Source organism: Anabrus simplex, chromosome 1 (genome assembly GCF_040414725.1).
Source record: "Anabrus simplex isolate iqAnaSimp1 chromosome 1, ASM4041472v1, whole genome shotgun sequence".
NCBI classification, from domain to species: Eukaryota; Metazoa; Arthropoda; class Insecta; order Orthoptera; family Tettigoniidae; genus Anabrus; species Anabrus simplex.
The window spans coordinates 1,235,108,923-1,235,127,862 of NC_090265.1; the positions used below are offsets into that span (position 1 = coordinate 1,235,108,923).

An 18,940-nucleotide genomic window follows, 5' to 3' on the forward strand; every position below is an offset into this window, starting at 1 on the left:
CTCATGTTTGTATCCTGGCCTACAATTAATGGTCTCAGCCCATCCAACATCTTATTGAATGATTGCCTGGCTCTATAGCTAAATGGTTATCATGCTGCCCTTTGGTGCAAGGGGTCCTGCGTTTGATTCCCGGCCGAGTCTGGGATTTTAGACTTCATTGGTTAATTCCGATGGTTGCCTATCAGGTGTCAACTCGAAGGACCTACACCAAGGTTCTCCAAAGGCCACACGCCGTATTATCAAACAATTTCATGGGTATTCTCACATATTTGAAGAATTTGTGCCCATACTGTCTCAGATCACTAAAGAAAACAAACATTCCCTTACTGTGATACTCTTTCAATAGGGGATGTACCAACGTATATATTTTCTTATGGGTCCATAAAGCTACAGCAACAAAATCTTCTAAGTCCTTCTTGAAGCACGGATTATTATAGACTGTTTCCCCTCTCTCTGGTCTCCATACTGGATGCTTGCATTTGGTCTGTCAGTTTCTGGTCACATGCAACCATGGTTGCCCCGACCAGCTGACAGTGCAGGATGGTCCTAAAGTGAATAATATAGATAAAGTACAGCACACAGATTACCCCCCTGTGGGTTGGGGTGGTAGAATACAGCCAATGTATCTCCTGCTTGTTGTAAGAGTTGCATAAAAGGGGAATCCTGTAAAACTATTGGCTTAGCACATGCTGGTGACCACTGCTTCCATTTACTTGTGCTAAGCTACTCGCTTCCTCTTTCCTACCTGGCCTACCCTGAACTCTTGTTCTCTTCCTCCCCCAAAGGTATTTCATTAGTGAGATCTACGGAATCTTTCATTTTCATGCCATTTGTGACACTTCCCTTTCTTTTACCAATACGTTCATTCTTCAAAGTGTTGGACCTCTTCCATATTTTCCACTGATTGGTGTTAAGATGGTTGCTCAGGTTTATTTCCACTTAAACAGTAATCAGTCAGGGATTTAGCTGCCTCTAGTTAATTAATCTGACTCAAATATGAACTGGAAAATGCATAAAATATTAAAGAACATTCCACAAAAAAATATGAACTGATTCACTGATGAATACCACTTATTTTATTACAAGATCAGTATAAGCAGCACGGCTTTGACGTTCCTTTCTCTTTTTCAATAGACAAGGAGTGGCATAAGCTTTGACAACCACCATGCCAGTGACTGCCATGTTCTCAGAATGTGGCATGATAGCTATTTGTGTCCCATGTTGAGTGATTTACTGTAAGTGCCGCAGTCCCAAGCACGCAGATTATATTATTGAAGAATGCAAGGGTGGACTATACCTCATGTCAATAGATTTTCTTATGGTAGTAAGAAATTAGAGAGAAAACAAAGATTTTTTAAAACCCAAATTTACAATTTTTAATTTTTAATAGGCCTAATATTAAATAAGTGGTTAAACATTCAAGGGGGCCGGGGGGGGGGGGTTCAAGCCCCACTGTGTACACCTCTGGTGACCAAGCTCCACAGAAACGTACTAGAGAATACATTCCTTGACATCAGGAAGGGCATCTGGCTGTAAAGCAGGGCCAAGTCCACATTTGTGACATTGTTTGCACCTGTGACCCCAACAAGATGAGGGAAAACCAGTTGAAGAAGAAGAGTATATGGATATACTGTAGGTAACATGAAGTTTGGTTAAATCCTCATTTTTGTCCACAAATCTTACAATGAACATATATATAAACTCAAAATAACAATTAACATCTATGACATTACTAAATATTTTTGATTATGTAGACTCTGGGGACTCCTTTCCTGCATAATGAAAGATGTTAACCATAATAAGCAGTAAGAACCTTGATTTACCTGCATAGTTTTCCACCAATCTCATGAGGCTCTCCAGTTATATGTGCACCACATTCTATTAGCAACTCAATGACGTCATGATGGTCAAAATTAATGGCATCCATCAACGGTGTCCGCTTATACCTGTGAACAAAACTTGGTATAATGTCAAGTATCATATTTATTTGATCATTTGGATGCCAAAGACAGGAACCAATGGGTAGGATAAGGTTAATATCATGTGCCAGTAAGCTGCTGGTGAAGATCATAGAGCCTTGTATGAAATATGAAATGTCCAACAACCAAGCAGGATTTAGAAGGGGCAGAGGAACTAGATACATTATTTATGCTGTGTGTTGGGTGATAGAAAGAGCAAAGGAATACCAGAAAGAGCTCCACGTGTTTTTGCCGGGCTGAGCGGCTCAGATGGCTGAGGCACTGGACTTCCGACTCCAACTTGGTAGGTTCGATCCTGGCTCAGTCCAGTGGTATGTGAAGGTGCTCAAATATGACAGCCTCGTGTTGATAGATTTACCGGCACATAAAAGAACTCCTGCGAGACTAAATTGTGGTACTTCTGCTTCTCCGAAACCGTAAAAAGTAGTTTGTGGGACGTAAAGCAAATAACATTATTACTATTAACATGTGTTCTGCAGATTAATAAAAGGGCTTTGACTGAGCAAATCACAGACGTGGACTGTACTTGAGCAAACAGGTATACCTTATCCTCTCAAGACCATGCTGCATCACTTTTATTTGGGACAAAAAGCCACTGTCAGAACTAACCATGGTGATACAGAATGGTTCCCAATAAGCAAAAAGGTCAAACAACGTTGCATACTTGCTGGTAGAATTCTCCTTAGGTAACACCTTCATGACTGCTACTGCCTTTGCCGCTCTCAAAGGATCTCTGAACATAATGAAAAATAATTTATATTCTATCTAACCAAATATTTGATATACCATTTGAAGGAACTGCCAGTCCAGTGTTGTAGGGGTAGCGTGCCTGCCTCTCACCCGGAGGCCCCAGGTTCGATTCCCGGCCAGGTCAGGGATTTTCACCTGGACTTGAGAGCTGGTTCGAGGTCCACTCAGCCTACGTGATTAGAATTGAGGAGATATCTGATGGTGAGATAGTCTAGGAAGCCAATAATAATGGCCGAGAGAATTCGTCATGCTGACCACATGACACCTCGTAATCTGCAGGCCTTCGAGCTGAGCAGTGGTCGCTTGGTCGGCCAAGGCCCTTCAAGGGCTGTAGTGCCATGGGGTTTGGTTTGGTTTGAAGGAACTGTTACTGAAATTTCATAGTTTAAGTTGTTTAAAAATAGACTATCACAGCATAATTTCTTTTGATTATGTCTCTTTCCATTGTTTAGCTTACTTTGTCTTTAGCAGTATTTGTTGGAAAGAGGCAGAAAATAAAAACAACTTTGAAAATGATTGTCTAACTTATAAACTGAGTATATCACGGGGGTAACTAGGATTGAAGGAGACCTCTCATGAAACCAGTAGGTGGTCTGAATATAAATAACCTGCAGCATGCAGATGACAATAAGTTGATAGCTGAAAGTAGGAACAATTTGGAGGACATCCTAATGAAAGTTTAAAGAGCAGAGTGAAAGAATGAAACTACAGTTCCCAGGCAAATTACTAGCCAAACTTGTACATTTTTGAAAAATTACTGTTCTTTGCAGATTAACATTAGCTTAACTCTAATATTTCAGAAATGTATGTCTGTCATGTATAGTACAATGTCTGAAAAGTGGTAGGTATTGACACTTGTTTGAAAACCATTGGTAAAGAAAAAGACATTTCTACTGAAAAGAAATATTTAGATAGGTATTTGCATAAGTTGCTGCAAATTTCAATGAGATCAGTGCAATAAATTAAAGAAAATCTTCATTATTCAAAGAGTCTGGAGGCAAAGAAAAAAGGAAAATATGGCAGGAAAAATGTTTGTCCACATAGTGAGAAAATTAGTGAAATTAGTAAAGATCTTGTGTAATAATGGTAATTTCCTTCTCATAACCAAGCCCAGTAATTCAACTTTCAACAATGTAATATAAGAAAAGTTCCTCCTGTATAAACAAGTCCAATTATATACTACACACAAGATCTTCAAGTCGATAAAAATTGATTTATTCATCAATAGAATGTACTTTACTATAAACAGTAGGAAGAAAACCAAGACTGCACATCAATATTAGTCTCACCGTTTTATTAGTAACTCATTGATTCCAGAAAACATAAGACTTTATCGTAGTTCACTGAACAACAAGGTTACAAGTGAAGAATTTCAATTACCTGTTAACAAATATGCTTTAATGAAACACAAAGAAAAAACATTTGAATATATTATCATAGATTGTAATTTTCATTGAGGTCATATATTTTAAGACTTTTAGATATGGTTGTATCTTTACCTTTTAACTTTTGTACATTGTGAGGCTGAAGATGTCCCCAAGAGATGAACCATATTCCTCTAATTTTATTTTAAAGAATAAACTTTTAAGTATTGTAAAGATGGAATTTTTTCTTGACAGGAATCATAAACTGTTCAAAGTTAACAATACAGGCAAAAAGTTACTGATATTATTTGTAACAGAGGAGTGGTGGGTGGTGGCCGCGGCTCTATGCCTCTGCACTCAGGAGACAGAGAGGGACTGGTTCCCACCATTGGCTGTCCTAAGAATGGTTGTCCATGGTTTCGCATTCTCCTGCACTAAGGAGAATGCCGGGACAGTTCCTAATGTACGCCACTCCCACCAACCCTCTCACGGTTGCCACAAATCTCCTGGCCTGAGAGATTGCGTCACTGTCTAAGAGACCCGCCTCTCTCTTCAGGGAAAGAATGAAAACAGTAGCAGTAGCTGCAAATGCAGCAGCAGCAGCAGCAACTGGGGTGAGATTGTGGGTTGCTTGCAGGCATACAGGAAAGATGTCTCCTGTCTGCTACTCCAGGTACAAGATATTAGAATCATTCCGTATTGATGGTTTTCACTTTACAATGGCGAAAAATGAAAGTATCCTCCTAATCAATACATCATATATTCCGTCATTAGACGGAGTAAACAAGATCAGACATGTTTTGGCTCGTTTGAGCTCTTCCGACCCCTCTATAATAAGGCAAAACACCAGCCAACATTATGAAACAATAATGAAGAAAGGGACCGCTAGATTGAGAAGATATTGAGAATGCTGCTATTTCTAAAGCCTTAAATTTCATGGTGTTTTTTTCTCCTTATCACAGGCTTTTCGCCTGCAGGTTAATTCAGGCTTGGTTTCTCTCAAAATGTTTGCTCCCACTCTCCTCCTGACCAATTTGATGTGATGGGTTTCCACTAAGATGATTTTGACAGCGATTTCAAACTGTTTGTGATTTTTATAAACCAATAATCTGTAAACTATGAGGTCCACAACCTCACCATGTGCTACTATTATTCATTTCCATCTACATCATTTGTTTTCTCATTCCCTTGTTTCTTAGGTTAACGCAGTTTTTAGTATCAATTATTATTTCAAATTAACACCTGTTTCACTGAATTTTGTCACAATAAGTTGTTTTTTGCTCTGCATATTGATGTAAATATTGTATATTTGTGCTAATTTTGTTTCCGCATAGGCTCTTTTGTTTGTTTTTTCATTTGCACTTTCATTATGTTTTTTTAGCATTTTTTCAACTCATATTATGTAAATTATTCCAACCCCCCTAATTTTTTTCACTGAAGATGGCTCAAACGAGCCGAAACATGTCTGATCTTGTTTACTCCGTCTACTGACGGAATATATGATGTATTGATTAGGAGGATACTTTCATTTTTCGCCATTGTAAAGTGCTACTCCAGGTATCGTAACACATTACTTTTCAATCATTTCAAATGATTCACAACTGCAGCCCACCTAATGAAGCATCATTGAGGGGATGTTGTGCAAAGATCAGTATATGGAGGTGTTAAGAAGAAGATAATTATCCCAAATTCATGACTGGTTCCCTGGCAATGATGATTAAATATTTATGCAAGATTGGGCACTATGTTACACACCAAAAATAGTAATAAAACAAAAGTTCCTCTCAAATGAAAAAAAATCTCACTTCTTCTATGGCCAGGTAATTCTCCTGTCCTAACCCCATAGAAAATGTATGGTAAGTGTTAAAGAAGGAAATATCAAAAGAAGAAAGAAAAACCTAATAGGTTAGTATTGAAAGAACAACTTTTTTCATTGGCATTACAATTTAGAACTGAAGGAATGAGCACTGAAATTTATTGAAGGTACGCCAAGCAGGGTACAAAGTGTGATAAATAAACAAGGGAGAACTGACAAAATATTAGTATTTTCTATAAATACATAAAATAAAAAAATATTTTCACTTATTAAGAAAAATGTATGTAACATGCATTTTTTGTAATAATTTAGGTAGGAGCAATTTATTGGAGCTGTATGTTTATATTTTCTTCATTTTCTCAAATAAGTGTAAGGTGGGCTAATTATTTGTCCAGGGATTGTAGATCTCAATATTAAGAAAAACAAGATTCTAATTACAGATTTACAGGATGAGTTAGCCGTTAGGGGCTGTGGGCTTGCATCTGGGAGAAAGTGGGTTCGAATCCCACTGTCAGTAGGCCTGAAGATGTTTTTCTGTGGTTTCCCATTTTCAAACCAATCAAATACTGGGGCTGTACCTTAATTAAGTCCACGTCCGCTTCCTTCCAACTCCTAGACCTTTCCTATCCCATCGTTGCCATAAGACCTATTTGTGTCGGTGCAAAGTAAAGCCACAAGGAAAAAAAAAAATACAGGTTTACTATTACTTATCAAGATAAATAAGGAGTAATCAATGAGGTGGGTAAGTTCAGTCTTCTGAGATTATTATTAATAATAATAATAATAATAATAATAATAATAATAATAATAATAATAATAATAATAATCGTATGGCCTCAGCTACCATGTGCAGACATTTCAGTTTGATGCCATATGGCTGTCTGCTCGTCAATTTTGACGTTCCGTTTTACTCTAGGCCCACTAGATGGCAGACCGAGTAAACCGGATCTCTCTTGGACATCTGTGGCTGAGATTTTTAATGAATTTTGTCAGGTAAACACCAAATGTGTCACCAGAGATCTTTTACATGCCGACATCGTATGACATGGAGTGTCGAATGGACTTTTTGCCACCCTTCAAAAATCCGACTACCTCTGCCGGGCTTGAACCCGCTATCTTGGGACCCAGAGTCCGACACTCTACCACTGATCCACAGCGGCAGCTTTCTGAAATCAATCATTAGTCATAATGACTAACAGTCCAGAAATTCAATCATCAGTTGTCAAATTGCCTACATTCATATTCCCTTTGAAAGACAAGAATCACATCTAATGACTAATCTTCATCTACACCAGGGCCTCTCAGGGTGCATGCGCTTGCTGCATGCACTGTGCACGGTGCAAAAGACGACTTTGCTTGGTTGACCAGAGTGCAGACCCCCCACTCCTCAATTTGGAGCAATAGCGCTTACTCTCTCTTTCCTCACGCTTGTCTTGCTCGCTCCCCCTGTCTCCCTGTTCCACACTTGCTCCGTAGTGCTCCAAATCGGAGCTGAGTAGAGCCGAGCTTAGCCGAGTAGCCCAGAGATGAAGCGTTGGTCCGAACGAAGCTGAGCGTGACCGATGCACAGTGCACGGAGCTTTTGCGCCTCGATTTGCACGCGTGAGATTTTGGGCGTTTGAGAGGCCCTGATCTACACGTACCAGTACTGAATGTATCAAAGTAGGCTCCTACATGAAATTCTCCATCAACCTGAAATGTTCTGTTGTTCTGGACAGTCTCGAGTAATTAGATGTATAATATTAAGAGACTAATTTAAAAGGGTGCTGAAAGATAATTATTAATAATGTTTTGAAAGCTGAATAATGTTGATCTAACAGCACAATGCTGGAAAAGGAAAGGGAAAGGACTCTCAAGGTGGTGGCCATGAGTTTAATTCATGGAAAGCCACAGAAAGTTATTTTCAGGACCACCAACAGCAGAGTTTGAACCCACCATCCGCCTGACACAAATCAATTAATCACCACTGATTGAACTTTGAGTTGCCACCCAGCTGGCAGATTTCTTCCAGTGACATCCCATATCACACAGCCAAGTCTACCACCACCACCACCATCTACAATAGCAAGATTTGTTTTGGATGAAGTCCATGAGTAGTAAGTTCTCTTTACCTATCCTTGGCGTGAACACTGGCACCATTGCTAAGCAGATATCGGACAGTTTCCAAGTTACCTTCACAGCACGCTATGTGAAGGGGAGTGCGTGCATCAGCATTACAAGCTGAGAGATTAGCACCCTGAAAAGAAAAATGCATACATACATACATTACATTAATCATCATAATGGACCATTATGCCTTTCAGCATTCAGTCTGCAAGCCTCTGTGAATTTACTAAACACCACCACAATCCTCTATTTGTAACTAGTGCTGTGGCCTCATTTAGTTCTATACCTCTTGTCTTTAAATCATTAGAAACTGAGTCTAACCATTGTCATCTTGGTCTCCTTCTACTTCTCTTACTCTCTATAACAGAGTCAATTATTCTCCTAGGTAACTTATCCTCCTCCATTGATCTCACATGATCCCACCGCCAAAGCCAGTTTATGCGTACAGCTTCATCCATCGAGTTCATTCCTAACTTAGCCTTTATCTCCTCATTCTGAGTACCCTCCTGCCATTGTTCCCACCTGTTTGTACCAGCAATTGTTCTCGCCACTTTCATGTCTGTTACTTCTAATTTATGAATAAGATATCCTGAGTCCACCCGGCTGTCACTCCCTAAAGCAAAGGTGGTCTGAAAACAGACCTATGTAAAGATAGCTTCGTCCGGGAGCTGACTTCTTTCTTACACGATACTGTTGATCGCAACTGTAAACTCACTGCATTAGCTTTACTGTATCTTGATACAATCTCACATACTATCCTACCAACCTGGGACAACACACATCCTAACACTTTAAATTGTCTAACTGTCGAGCTTTGTATCCCCAATTTGACATTCAATTCTTTTGGATTTCTTACCTACTGGCATCAATTTAGTCTTTGAAAGGCTAATTTTCATATCATACTGATTGCACCTACAGGGCACCAGGAAATGTTTTCCGCAGCGCCTAGGTGCTGCTGTGCGAGGTTGCATCAGCAGTTAAGTTAGCAGCACGGCTGCTGCCGCTTGTATCAAAACAAACAAACAAACAACAAACAGTAAACTTTGTACTCACCACAGCAATTCATAACAGATGCTGGAAGTGTTGTCCTTGTGTTTGAAGACAGACTTCAACACATCTACACACATTGTTGAAGATTTTCACTAAAGTTCCTTGCGTAATGGACTGCACATAATTAATTATATATATTTACTTTAAGTTCATCAATACTTTTTGGATTAGTTTTGTACACCTGCCCATTCCTGGTACTTCGTGGACTGAGCCGGTCACACGAAATTTACTTATCAAATCCCAAACGGTATCCCTGTTTGGACACTTTGAATTAGGAAACCTTGCCTGAAATTTTAGTTTAACATTTTCTGTAAACCGATCGCCTTTGCGAAGATGTATTCCATTTCTGACGGAAATTGGACAGTTTAAGGGCATTTAAAATAAGCCACATTATCATTCTGCAAAGTGCTAGTTGTACTGGTGCCTCCCGCAGACAGTAGCCTCCAGTGAACTTCAAGACATGTATTGTGCTGCCCTCTTGTAGCATGTACCCAACTTAACTTGTACTGTATTGTTCCTCTACACGACCATATTTTCGGTCATCATCTGTTTTTTTTTCTGAATGGAGGATAGAAGAAGAAAAATCTTGCTCTTGCTGTTGCATCTTTAAATTATATATTAGCAGAGGAAAAAAGGTGGAAAATGTACCCTTTTGATCCGGGGTAATTCTATCGCCGTGTGGTGATAGTCACCAGTCGGTTTTGATGTATTTTATTTGTCAACTTGGGAAACTGTAAGTAACTACAATCTTCGTTTGATCCTGGAAGAATATGGATGTGATAACAGTAATTATCAGCGAACTGTTCTGTGTCGTCGGGTATATCTACACCTAAATTGTACTAAGTAAAATTCAATTATCACTGTTAGTGAAAAATTCGATTTACCAAAGAGACTGAATTGCTGGTTATCTTTATTGTGAATATGTTATAAACCTTCGTGGGGCCTTTATGTAATTATTCATAGAATGATTTTAGGTTGTTAACCACTCTAGAGATGTTCTTTTAATAAGAAAATTAATGTATTCAAAGATTTTGTGACAAGTTCGTCTCCATACTTCTACTATACCTTCGAGAGTACGTCTTAATTTTAAAAGGGGGTATTATGCATTAATCCTGTCTGGAAAATCTTTAATATCTTACTATACGAAGCATTGTGAGAAAATGGAGAATGTACGAGTAGAAAAATTGTTTTCGAATGACTGGTTCTAGCTTTGGTTCATTATCTTGTAAGGGTAGCCATTTTCTTGGTCATGTGACCGGTTACCTTGGTTACATTCACAACCCTTGGTTGGTGAATGTAATTATTATAGTTTGACATTTGACGTCTGATACGACTGTTGCTGGTGAACATATGAGGTGAGTTGAGTGTTTTTTGTTCTGGTTGGGTATGTGAATCGGAGTTCGTGCTTCGTATTTCTGCGGTTATTGGTGTTCTAAAGTATTAACATTTTAAACTAGATAATTAGTTTACTTGGTGGCTTTTATTTCTAATTTCTCCTCTATGTTTTATTTTAATTACGTGCGCCTGTTCTGCTCTTGGTGCTATTTTGGGATCTGTAACTTGGCTTTTCTGATTTATGTTGATAAACTTCTGAAGTAGTCATACGAAAGCATTTTTCTACTCTACTACCATAGTGTAATCAAACCAAGATCTTAGGGTTGGAACTTTTCTTGAGTACTACGTTTCCTAATTTACCCTGAAAAATATTCCAGATTTATCTTACGATTTGAATAGTGAAAGCAGTTTCTTTTGATTTTAATTTGAATCTAACTTGATGTCCAAGGCTTCCTAATTTAATTTAATCTTCCCTGTGTCTTATATGCAGGACTTATTAGTTGATTTGTGTCAACCTTTCTTTCATATTATTAAAGTTCCTGTTTAACTTAAGTCTGTTGTTTTATTTTAGTCAGTATTAACTTCTTTTACTTAGTAGTAAATTATTTTTTTCTTTATCCACCTGACCTTGGTGGGCCCTAATATCTTCCACGTGTTGCTACGACCTTCTTTTGGTTTTTGGTGTTTAAACTACCCATGGTCGTGCAAATACTATCGTGATATACCTCCTTGAAAGTACGCGATAGTGTTTTTGGTAGCAGAGCGTGGTTCTTTTGTTTTGTTTGAATTTTAATTTTCTCTGTGATTCTATTTCCCTCTTAGTAAACTGTTAGTGGTTTTTTTTTACCTATCTTGAGAATTCTTGAATACTGACTAAAATATTAACAAGGTACATTTTGAAAGTGCTTAGTTGTAAAGAGGAAGGCAAGATCCGACTTGTGTTAATGCAAATATATTTCTGTTCCATGTGCATTTTGTCATCTTGGGGGAGCCCATCGCTGCTGTGTGAGGTATCTGAGGGTTATGTATTCCTGATTCTTTGGCTTGGGAGCTTGGTATGCTAGCTTGCTGCTGGAAATTTGCTTTGATCTAATCATAAGGCTGACAACCGGTGAGTTATTTGATTTGATTTTCTCTTAGTAATTTCTCGGTCCTGTAACTGAGAATTTTATTTGCATGAAGAAAGGTGAAAACATCTCACACTGTAATTTGTCTTGGCGTGCATCTGTGTCTTTCTGTCTTGTGTTTGATGATTCTATGGGTTTGGCATACCCTAAATTAACCGGGAAGTAAAGGTTACTGGATCTCTTATTGTTTTCTCGGTGCCTGAAGGCTCTTATGCGTCACTCATAACCTTTCTTTGGGGGTGTTGATCGGCCTGTTCCTTAGTGGAAATAAGCTTAGCGAAGGAAGTGTGTATTGGGCGTAATCTTTGTTTCGGTGTTCCTTACCCAAAAAACTATGTCTCGTACTGTGATTTTTCCCTATCAGCTTCGAAAGGCTGAGTTGATATATGAACTATCGATCCGGAATTTAGAGGTACCTGGTACCATAGGAGAGTGTGCTGCCTTACTGACAGCAAATGTTCATGTTCCCATTGACCTGTCTATTATTAATCGAACTAAGTGTGGGGAATTTTTAAGTGCGATATGTGACTCGTTGCAAGAAATTAACGTTATTAGGGAAGAATTTTCCGAATTACCTCCTACGAGAGCTCAAGTGAACAGGTTAAAAGCCAGAGCTCATCACTATCTTGGGCGCATCCAGGACATTCTTGCTGTTAAGCCTGAGGACGAAATTATGACAGAATGTATCAAGTTAATAACTATTGTTTCGGGCATTTCAGCCGAACTTGACCTTTTGTTGATCAATAAAGATGTTAGTAATATGGGAATTTCTGAGAAAGTTAACCCCATCACGCCTTCGTCTGAACCTTCTCCAAATACTATTGTATCCTCTCCTCATAACCCATGTAACTGTGGGATCACAACTTCTGTTCTGGAAAGCTTGCTAACTCGAGTTAATTCTGCGTCATCTCCTAATTGTTTGAAGGAGATTTTTAAAGGAGTAAATAATTTTTCTGTTAACTCTATTGAGGAAAGCATCAGGTTTTTAAGATTTCTTGTGGAGCTGACGGAGTCAGCTAATGTTTATTCTGTGGACGATTTGGGTATTTTTCGTGCTCTATTCCCTCACTGTGAAGGGATTTTGAAAAGAGAGATTTCGGAAGCTATATCACGGAACCTATCCATCAATGCTTTCCATGAGCTGGTACTAGGGAAGTTGATTCCATCTCTTGCTCTCCAAAGCTTAATTCCCAAACACTGTTTCAGAACTCAGTTTTTACATGAAAATTTGTTGTCTTATGTGTTGGACTTGAGATTTTACTGCAAGGTATTTATGATCTCTGTTCAGGAAAGCGAGATGGTGGCTAGGATTTTAAAAGGCATATCACCCTCGTATCGGTCCTACCTCTCTTTAACCCGATGTCCCACCAATTTCCGAGAACTGGAAGAGGCATGCTCATTCGCTGAGGACGTCAAACATGGTGACTCTACCAGACCTGTCAACCTTCCTCCTCCTGTTAGACCTGATAATCCTACTGTCTCTTCAGTTGCTAAGGATGGAAATGTTCGCAAATGTTTTAACTGTGGTTCTAGGGGTCATTTGAGGAACACTTGTCCAGTTGTTAAACGTCATTCTGGTGGTTGCTATTCCTGTGGATCCAAACAACATGTGAAGAAAAACTGTCCTTTGTCAGTTCAGAGTAATAATCAATGACTAGAAGACAAGTTAGAATGTAACAGGCCTAGCATTGAAAATCCTTGGACGTCTGAAAAATTTATTTGCCCGCATCAGTGTAACAAGATTTCTGTTCATGTTCCCTCCCAAGGTACTTGTACTTCCGTAGAAATCAATAATGAACCGGTAAACGCTTTACTTGATACCGGAAGTGTGGTGTGCCTAATTAATTCGACATGGTACTATAAAATGAAATCCCCATGTAAATTGCCGGAATTGGAATCTACGAAAGTCAAATGCGTTACTGCTAACTCTCAGTTTTTGAAAATTTTAGGTTCAGTCAAGGTTAAGTTGAGGATTGGCAGATTCACCTGGAAGGTCAGATGTTTAGTAATGCCTAATTTGACTTGTAACGTAATTCTTGGTTCGAATTTTCTGTCTAGCGTGGGTCTAGTGTTAGACTTACAGAGTAGGAATTTCTTTTTTAAATTTTCTCCAGACGTTAAGTTTGCTTTGGTTGATGCTCCGTTGAAGATACCCATTTCTTCGTGTGTAGGTTACCCGTCTCCTGTCGAGGATAGTGATCTGAAATGCCTTGATCTGAGGCATCTAGGGGAAATTGAAGCTGAACAAGTGCGAAACCTCTGTAAAGAATTTCCGGAAGTCTTAACTAGTAAATTAGGGTTGACTGATGTCCTAGAATATGACATTGAGTTGTTAGATCATCAACCGGTCAGATCTCCTCCGTATCGTCTGTCTCCGCCACGTATGCTAGAATTGAAGAAAATTGTGGAACAGATGGAAAAGGATGGTGTTATCAGACCTTCTACCTCTCCATATGCCTCTCCGGTGTTCTTAGTGCCCAAGTCCTCTGGTGGTTTCCGTGCTGTGATAGACTATCGAGCCCTAAATAGTAAGATAGTACTCCAATCGATTCCTTTGCCTGATCTCCACACTTGTTTCGGATGGTTTTCTGGAGCGAAGTTTTTCACCGTTCTGGACTTGAACCAAGCGTACTACCAGGTCCCCCTTTCTAAGAGATCCATTCCCCTAACTGCCTTTATTACCGACTGGAACCTGTATGAGTTCCTGAGACTGCCGTTCGGTCTGAGCTGTGGAGCAGCTGTGTTGTCGAGGCTGCTAAATTCCATTCTGTCGGACATAAAGTTCAAGTTTGTGTATAATTATTTGGACGATGTCGTAATTTTTTCAAACACCTTCGAAGAACATCTAGAACATATTAGGGAAGTTTTTGGTATGCCTGAAGAAGGCTGGACTTACTGTCAAGCTATCTAAGGTTGCCTTCGCACAGCCTAGCATGTCCTTCCTGGGGCATGTAGTTTCCTCAGATGGTGTCTCCATAGATCAGTCTAGAACTCAAGGTATCAGGGACTTCAAACCTCCTAGGGACGTTAAAGGTGTTGCCCGCTTCATTGGTATGGTCAATTTTTTTCGGAAATTCATTCCAAATTTTGCAGAAATTGCTGCTCCCTTGAATTGTCTTAGACGTAAAGGTGTGAAGTTCACCTGGGGTAACGCCCAACAAGTAGCCTTCGATTCTCTGAAAGCTGCCTTGACCAATGCTCCGGTGTTGGCAATTCCTGACTTTAACAAGCGATTTGTTGTGCAAACCGATGCTTCCAATAAGGCTATTGCCGGGGTACTCTTGCAGGAGTATGATGGTGAGCGTAGACCTATTGCCTAGGTATCTAGAACTCTTAATAATTTGGAAAGTAAGTACTCTGTCTATGAACTATAATGTCTTGCAGTCTTGTTCGCTCTTGAAAAGTTTAGACCATTCATTGAGCATGTGAATTTCGAGTTGGAAACAGACAATCAGGCCCTTTCTTGGGTGCTAAATAGGCCCAAAAGAACCGGAAGGATAACCAGGTGGGCGCTCCGTATTTCTTCTTTCAAGTTCAACGTTCGTCATATTAGGGGTTCTGAGAATGTCATTGCAGATTGCTTAAGTAGAATGTTCGAAGGGAATGACGAGTCTGAACTGAATCCTAATGTGGGAGAACTTGAAGTCAATGCTGTTGGTGTCGGCGCAATCCTTTCAGACTTTCCTCTATTGTATCATGAGTTCGAAGATCATCAGAAGTCGGATCCTGAATTGAAGAAGATCATAGACGCAATTAATGATGGTACGGAAGTAAAACCCTATTCTTTGTCTAAAGGTGTCCTTTGTTGTAAGGGTCGGAAGGACCGTAACTTAAAAATCGTTGTTCCAAAGGTTCTTGTACCCATCATTTTTAAGTACTATCACTCTTCACCCATTGGTGGCCATCTAGGTACTTACAAAACCAGGCAAAAGATCCGGCAGTTTTTCATTTGGAAGAAAATGGATCATGACATTAGAACAATGATCAAATCTTGTCAATCTTGTGGCATTAGTAAGACTAACTTGAACAACAGAATTGGATTGCTGTCATCTTCCCAAGCCTCTCGCCCCATGGAACGGTTGTTTATAGACTACGTAGGACCTTTCCCCCGCTCTTCCCTAGGAAACACCCATATCTTTGTATGTATTGATGCTTTCTCTAGATTTTGCTGGATATTCCCTACCCGGTCCACCAACTCCCGTACTTCTATTAACTGCCTAAATTCCATCTTCTCATCCTTCGGTCCTCCCAAGTTTCTGGTTTCGGACAATGCTAGTTCCTTCACTAGTAATTCCTTCAGGAAATATCTATTTGAGTTGTCCATCTCCCACGTTACTACCACCCCCTATTATCCGAACCCTTCATATGCTGAAAGGTTAAATAGAAATTTAAGATCTGCTCTGATTGCATATCATCACGACAACCAATGCAAATGGGATTCTTGTTTGCATTGGCTGGCCCACACCTTCAACTGTGCTACTCATGAATCTCACCGGAAGACACCTATGGATCTTATGTTCTGTTATACTCCATATTCTCCTATGTCTAATCTGTTGTCTAGTGAAGATCTGTTGCCTGAATTCTCTAAACCTAAAGATGTCCAAAAGATTTGGAATGAGGCGAAGAAAAATTTGGCTGTGTCCTACGAAAAGGTTAAAAATAGGTATGATAAAGACAGAAAGTCATCAGAATTGAAAGTTGGTGATCAGGTCTATGTAAAGTGTTACCCCATCAGTAAGGCTGTCCATAAGTTTTCTGCTAAACTTGCCCCAAGGTATCAAGGGCCCTGTACCTTGTTGCAGTTTCTAACTCCGGTATCCGTCTTAGTCAGTGATCCAATTGCTAAACGTATTAGGCGTGTTCACCTTTCTCAAATTAAACCTGGTTAATTGGTAATTTTTCTTGTTGAAACCTTTTGTTAAGTGTAACGTGGGTGGAGAATTAACACCCTCTGTTGAAGTTGTTTTGCATACTACTAATTGGTGAGTGAATTTATTATTTGCCTTGTGTTAAGTATTTTCGGATGGTTCATTTGGTAACTTATTGATGATTTTCTGATTGTGAATTTGTAACTCGTGAATTTTTGGTAATCTTCTCTGTTTTAGTGTTCTTGTGTTATTTCCCAAATTATCATCTTTATTTTTTGAAAACTGATGCTTGTGTGGTGTACTTCCGAATTACCATTTTAGTAATTTATGGTGTTTACCTTGCTAATTGTACTTCTCAGATAGTTTCTATCCATCAGGTGGGTAATTTAACCTAAGGAATCATGTCCTGATTGTTTCCGCATTGAATGTTGAACACCAGATTAATTTATCGCGATGTGACTTGATCATTGCTATCCTGAAGAGTAGTTGTGGTGATATGAATCGTGTGTGTTTACTGTGTGAAAGATTTCCATCTGTCATCTTTTCATTGTGTGGGTGTGAGTGTGTGGGATTGGTAGTGATTCGAGTGACGTCGTATGTTGTTTATTTTGGAGTGGTTATTAGCTTTGATGTTGTATGGTTGGTTAGTGGTGGAGATAATGGTTCGTTTGCCTAGTGCATGGACTCTGTGTGTCTTAATCGAGCTTCATTTCCTACATACTGATACCTTGTACTTACCTATAGCTCAATGACCTTGTGTTTTCTCCTTGGTTAGCCTTGTGAACCACTTCTGGGTTTTGTTCTAAGCGTGAAACTTTCCCTAATCTTTTTTATCTGGTAAATGTATTTACATTCCTTACTTGGGTGGAAACTATATTGGAATTCTAATATCTACTTCTGGTGTAATGGAATTGGGTTGTGCACTACTTGAGTATGGTTGTTGAATTTCCTTAACTTTCAACCTTAGTGGTATCTAGGGTTTGTTTTCATTCTTGAGTTGCAGATCACTGCTGGTGTTATGTAATTTACCTATCTACTGGTTGTTAGTGTTATTTTGGTTTTGCTAATGGGATCTTTTCAGAAGCATGTATCGTCTTGGACCTAATCGGTGTGCCTAAGGGCATTGATTTATGATGTTTCGGTGGAGTAATTCTAATTTAATGTTTATTGAGATGGAATTATGGCTGAAGATCATGGTGTGGAAGATGTTTATCTTTTAAACTCTAATGAGTTAACCCATGTGTCTTATCTGTGGTCTTCCTATGAGTATTGTGTCAAGTATCTAGTAGCTATGGCACTTTGGTATGGGAGTGTGTTACCTTTAATTGTACCTCTGTGTCTCAGTAGATTTTGGGAGGAATTAAGAGGTGTATCTGCAACTCATAGTGAATTAACTTGTCTTGCTATTTATTTCTTCTTGGTATCGCGTACTTGGTTGCTTCATCTCACGTTTCTCTGCGTTACCTGCTAATCCGACGTAATTTTGAGTTTGCTTTGTTTTACTACATGGTTCTATTTATGTTATGTGCCACTCTATGGCGTTTTCTTTTCCCCAGTGGTTCTGTAAGGGACATCCGGTAGTGTACGTTGTGTAGGACATCGCTCCTTATCTTCCTTCTTGGTTATCTAATCTGAGGTCTTATCTTTGCCTTTTGATTTGATTGGATGTGCCATTGTGGGATGAATTATTTAGTGATGCCATATAATAGGTTGGTTATTAGATTCCGGATTGTATTCCCTCCTGAGTTTTTTTAGCTCCGTTTCTGTCCTGTTAATTCCATGTTCTTTATTATGCTCAGAGGAGTGTTTGCTGTTAATCTGTAAACTATTCTTGCTTGGTATGTCTTGGGTGATCTGTTGTCGAGGACCGACTATGCGCAGCCCTACCATCTTGATTTGAAAAAGATCTCCAACCGATCGGCTCAAAGTTTCTCTTGCTTGAAAATGTTTATCTGATAGTCATGGAATTGGCATTGATCTGAATTCTGTGCTTTCTGTGTTTTTCTTCTATTGGTTGAGTTGTATCCTTTTCTCTTTTCCCTTTCTGTTTGTGATGCCTTGAATCCATGAGATGTTGATCCAAGTTTTGAAATGATTCTGCAGTGTTGGTTGTACAACCAAGATTTTGAAATATTGACCATTTAAACTCACTGATTGGTAGTGCTTGTGCTATTATGCTCAAAGTATATTTTAACTTTCTTTGTTTTCTATTTAATTGAATTTGTTTGAGACCTGTCCTTGGTCTATGTATTATTTTCTGGGGTAATTTTTTCTTGGTTTCCTATGTAACTCCTTTCTTGGAGTCCTTCTTTGGGGTTTATTTTGAATCTCCTTGATTCCTCTGTTGGTAACTTACATGGTGTGGTTGGATGCCTGATGATGTAGCGATGGCCATTATGCTTCTTGTTTCCCTTTGGTTAAATGATTTTTATGCACTAATTTCTTGGGTTACTTGTTTACTATTTCTTCCTGGGTGTATGTAAATTTTTTTAAAAATGTGAATCATGCCTTTCTCTACAGTATGAGCCCCAAAGGTTTGATTAAC

The 18,940-nt window shown here is 39.1% G+C and overlaps 1 protein-coding gene across 1 annotated transcript in view; it reads right to left on the minus strand.

Moving 5' to 3' along the window:
- LOC136858222 (L-asparaginase 1) overlaps positions 1 to 18,940 on the minus strand; it is a 257,068-nt gene that overhangs the window by 28,750 nt on the left and 209,378 nt on the right. The window contains exons 10-11 of the mRNA XM_067137609.2: positions 8,021 to 8,145; positions 1,824 to 1,946 (exon numbers count right to left, since the gene is read on the minus strand). Coding sequence (XP_066993710.2) covers positions 1,824 to 1,946; positions 8,021 to 8,145 — 248 coding nt within the window. The remainder of the gene's footprint in view (positions 1 to 1,823; positions 1,947 to 8,020; positions 8,146 to 18,940) is intronic.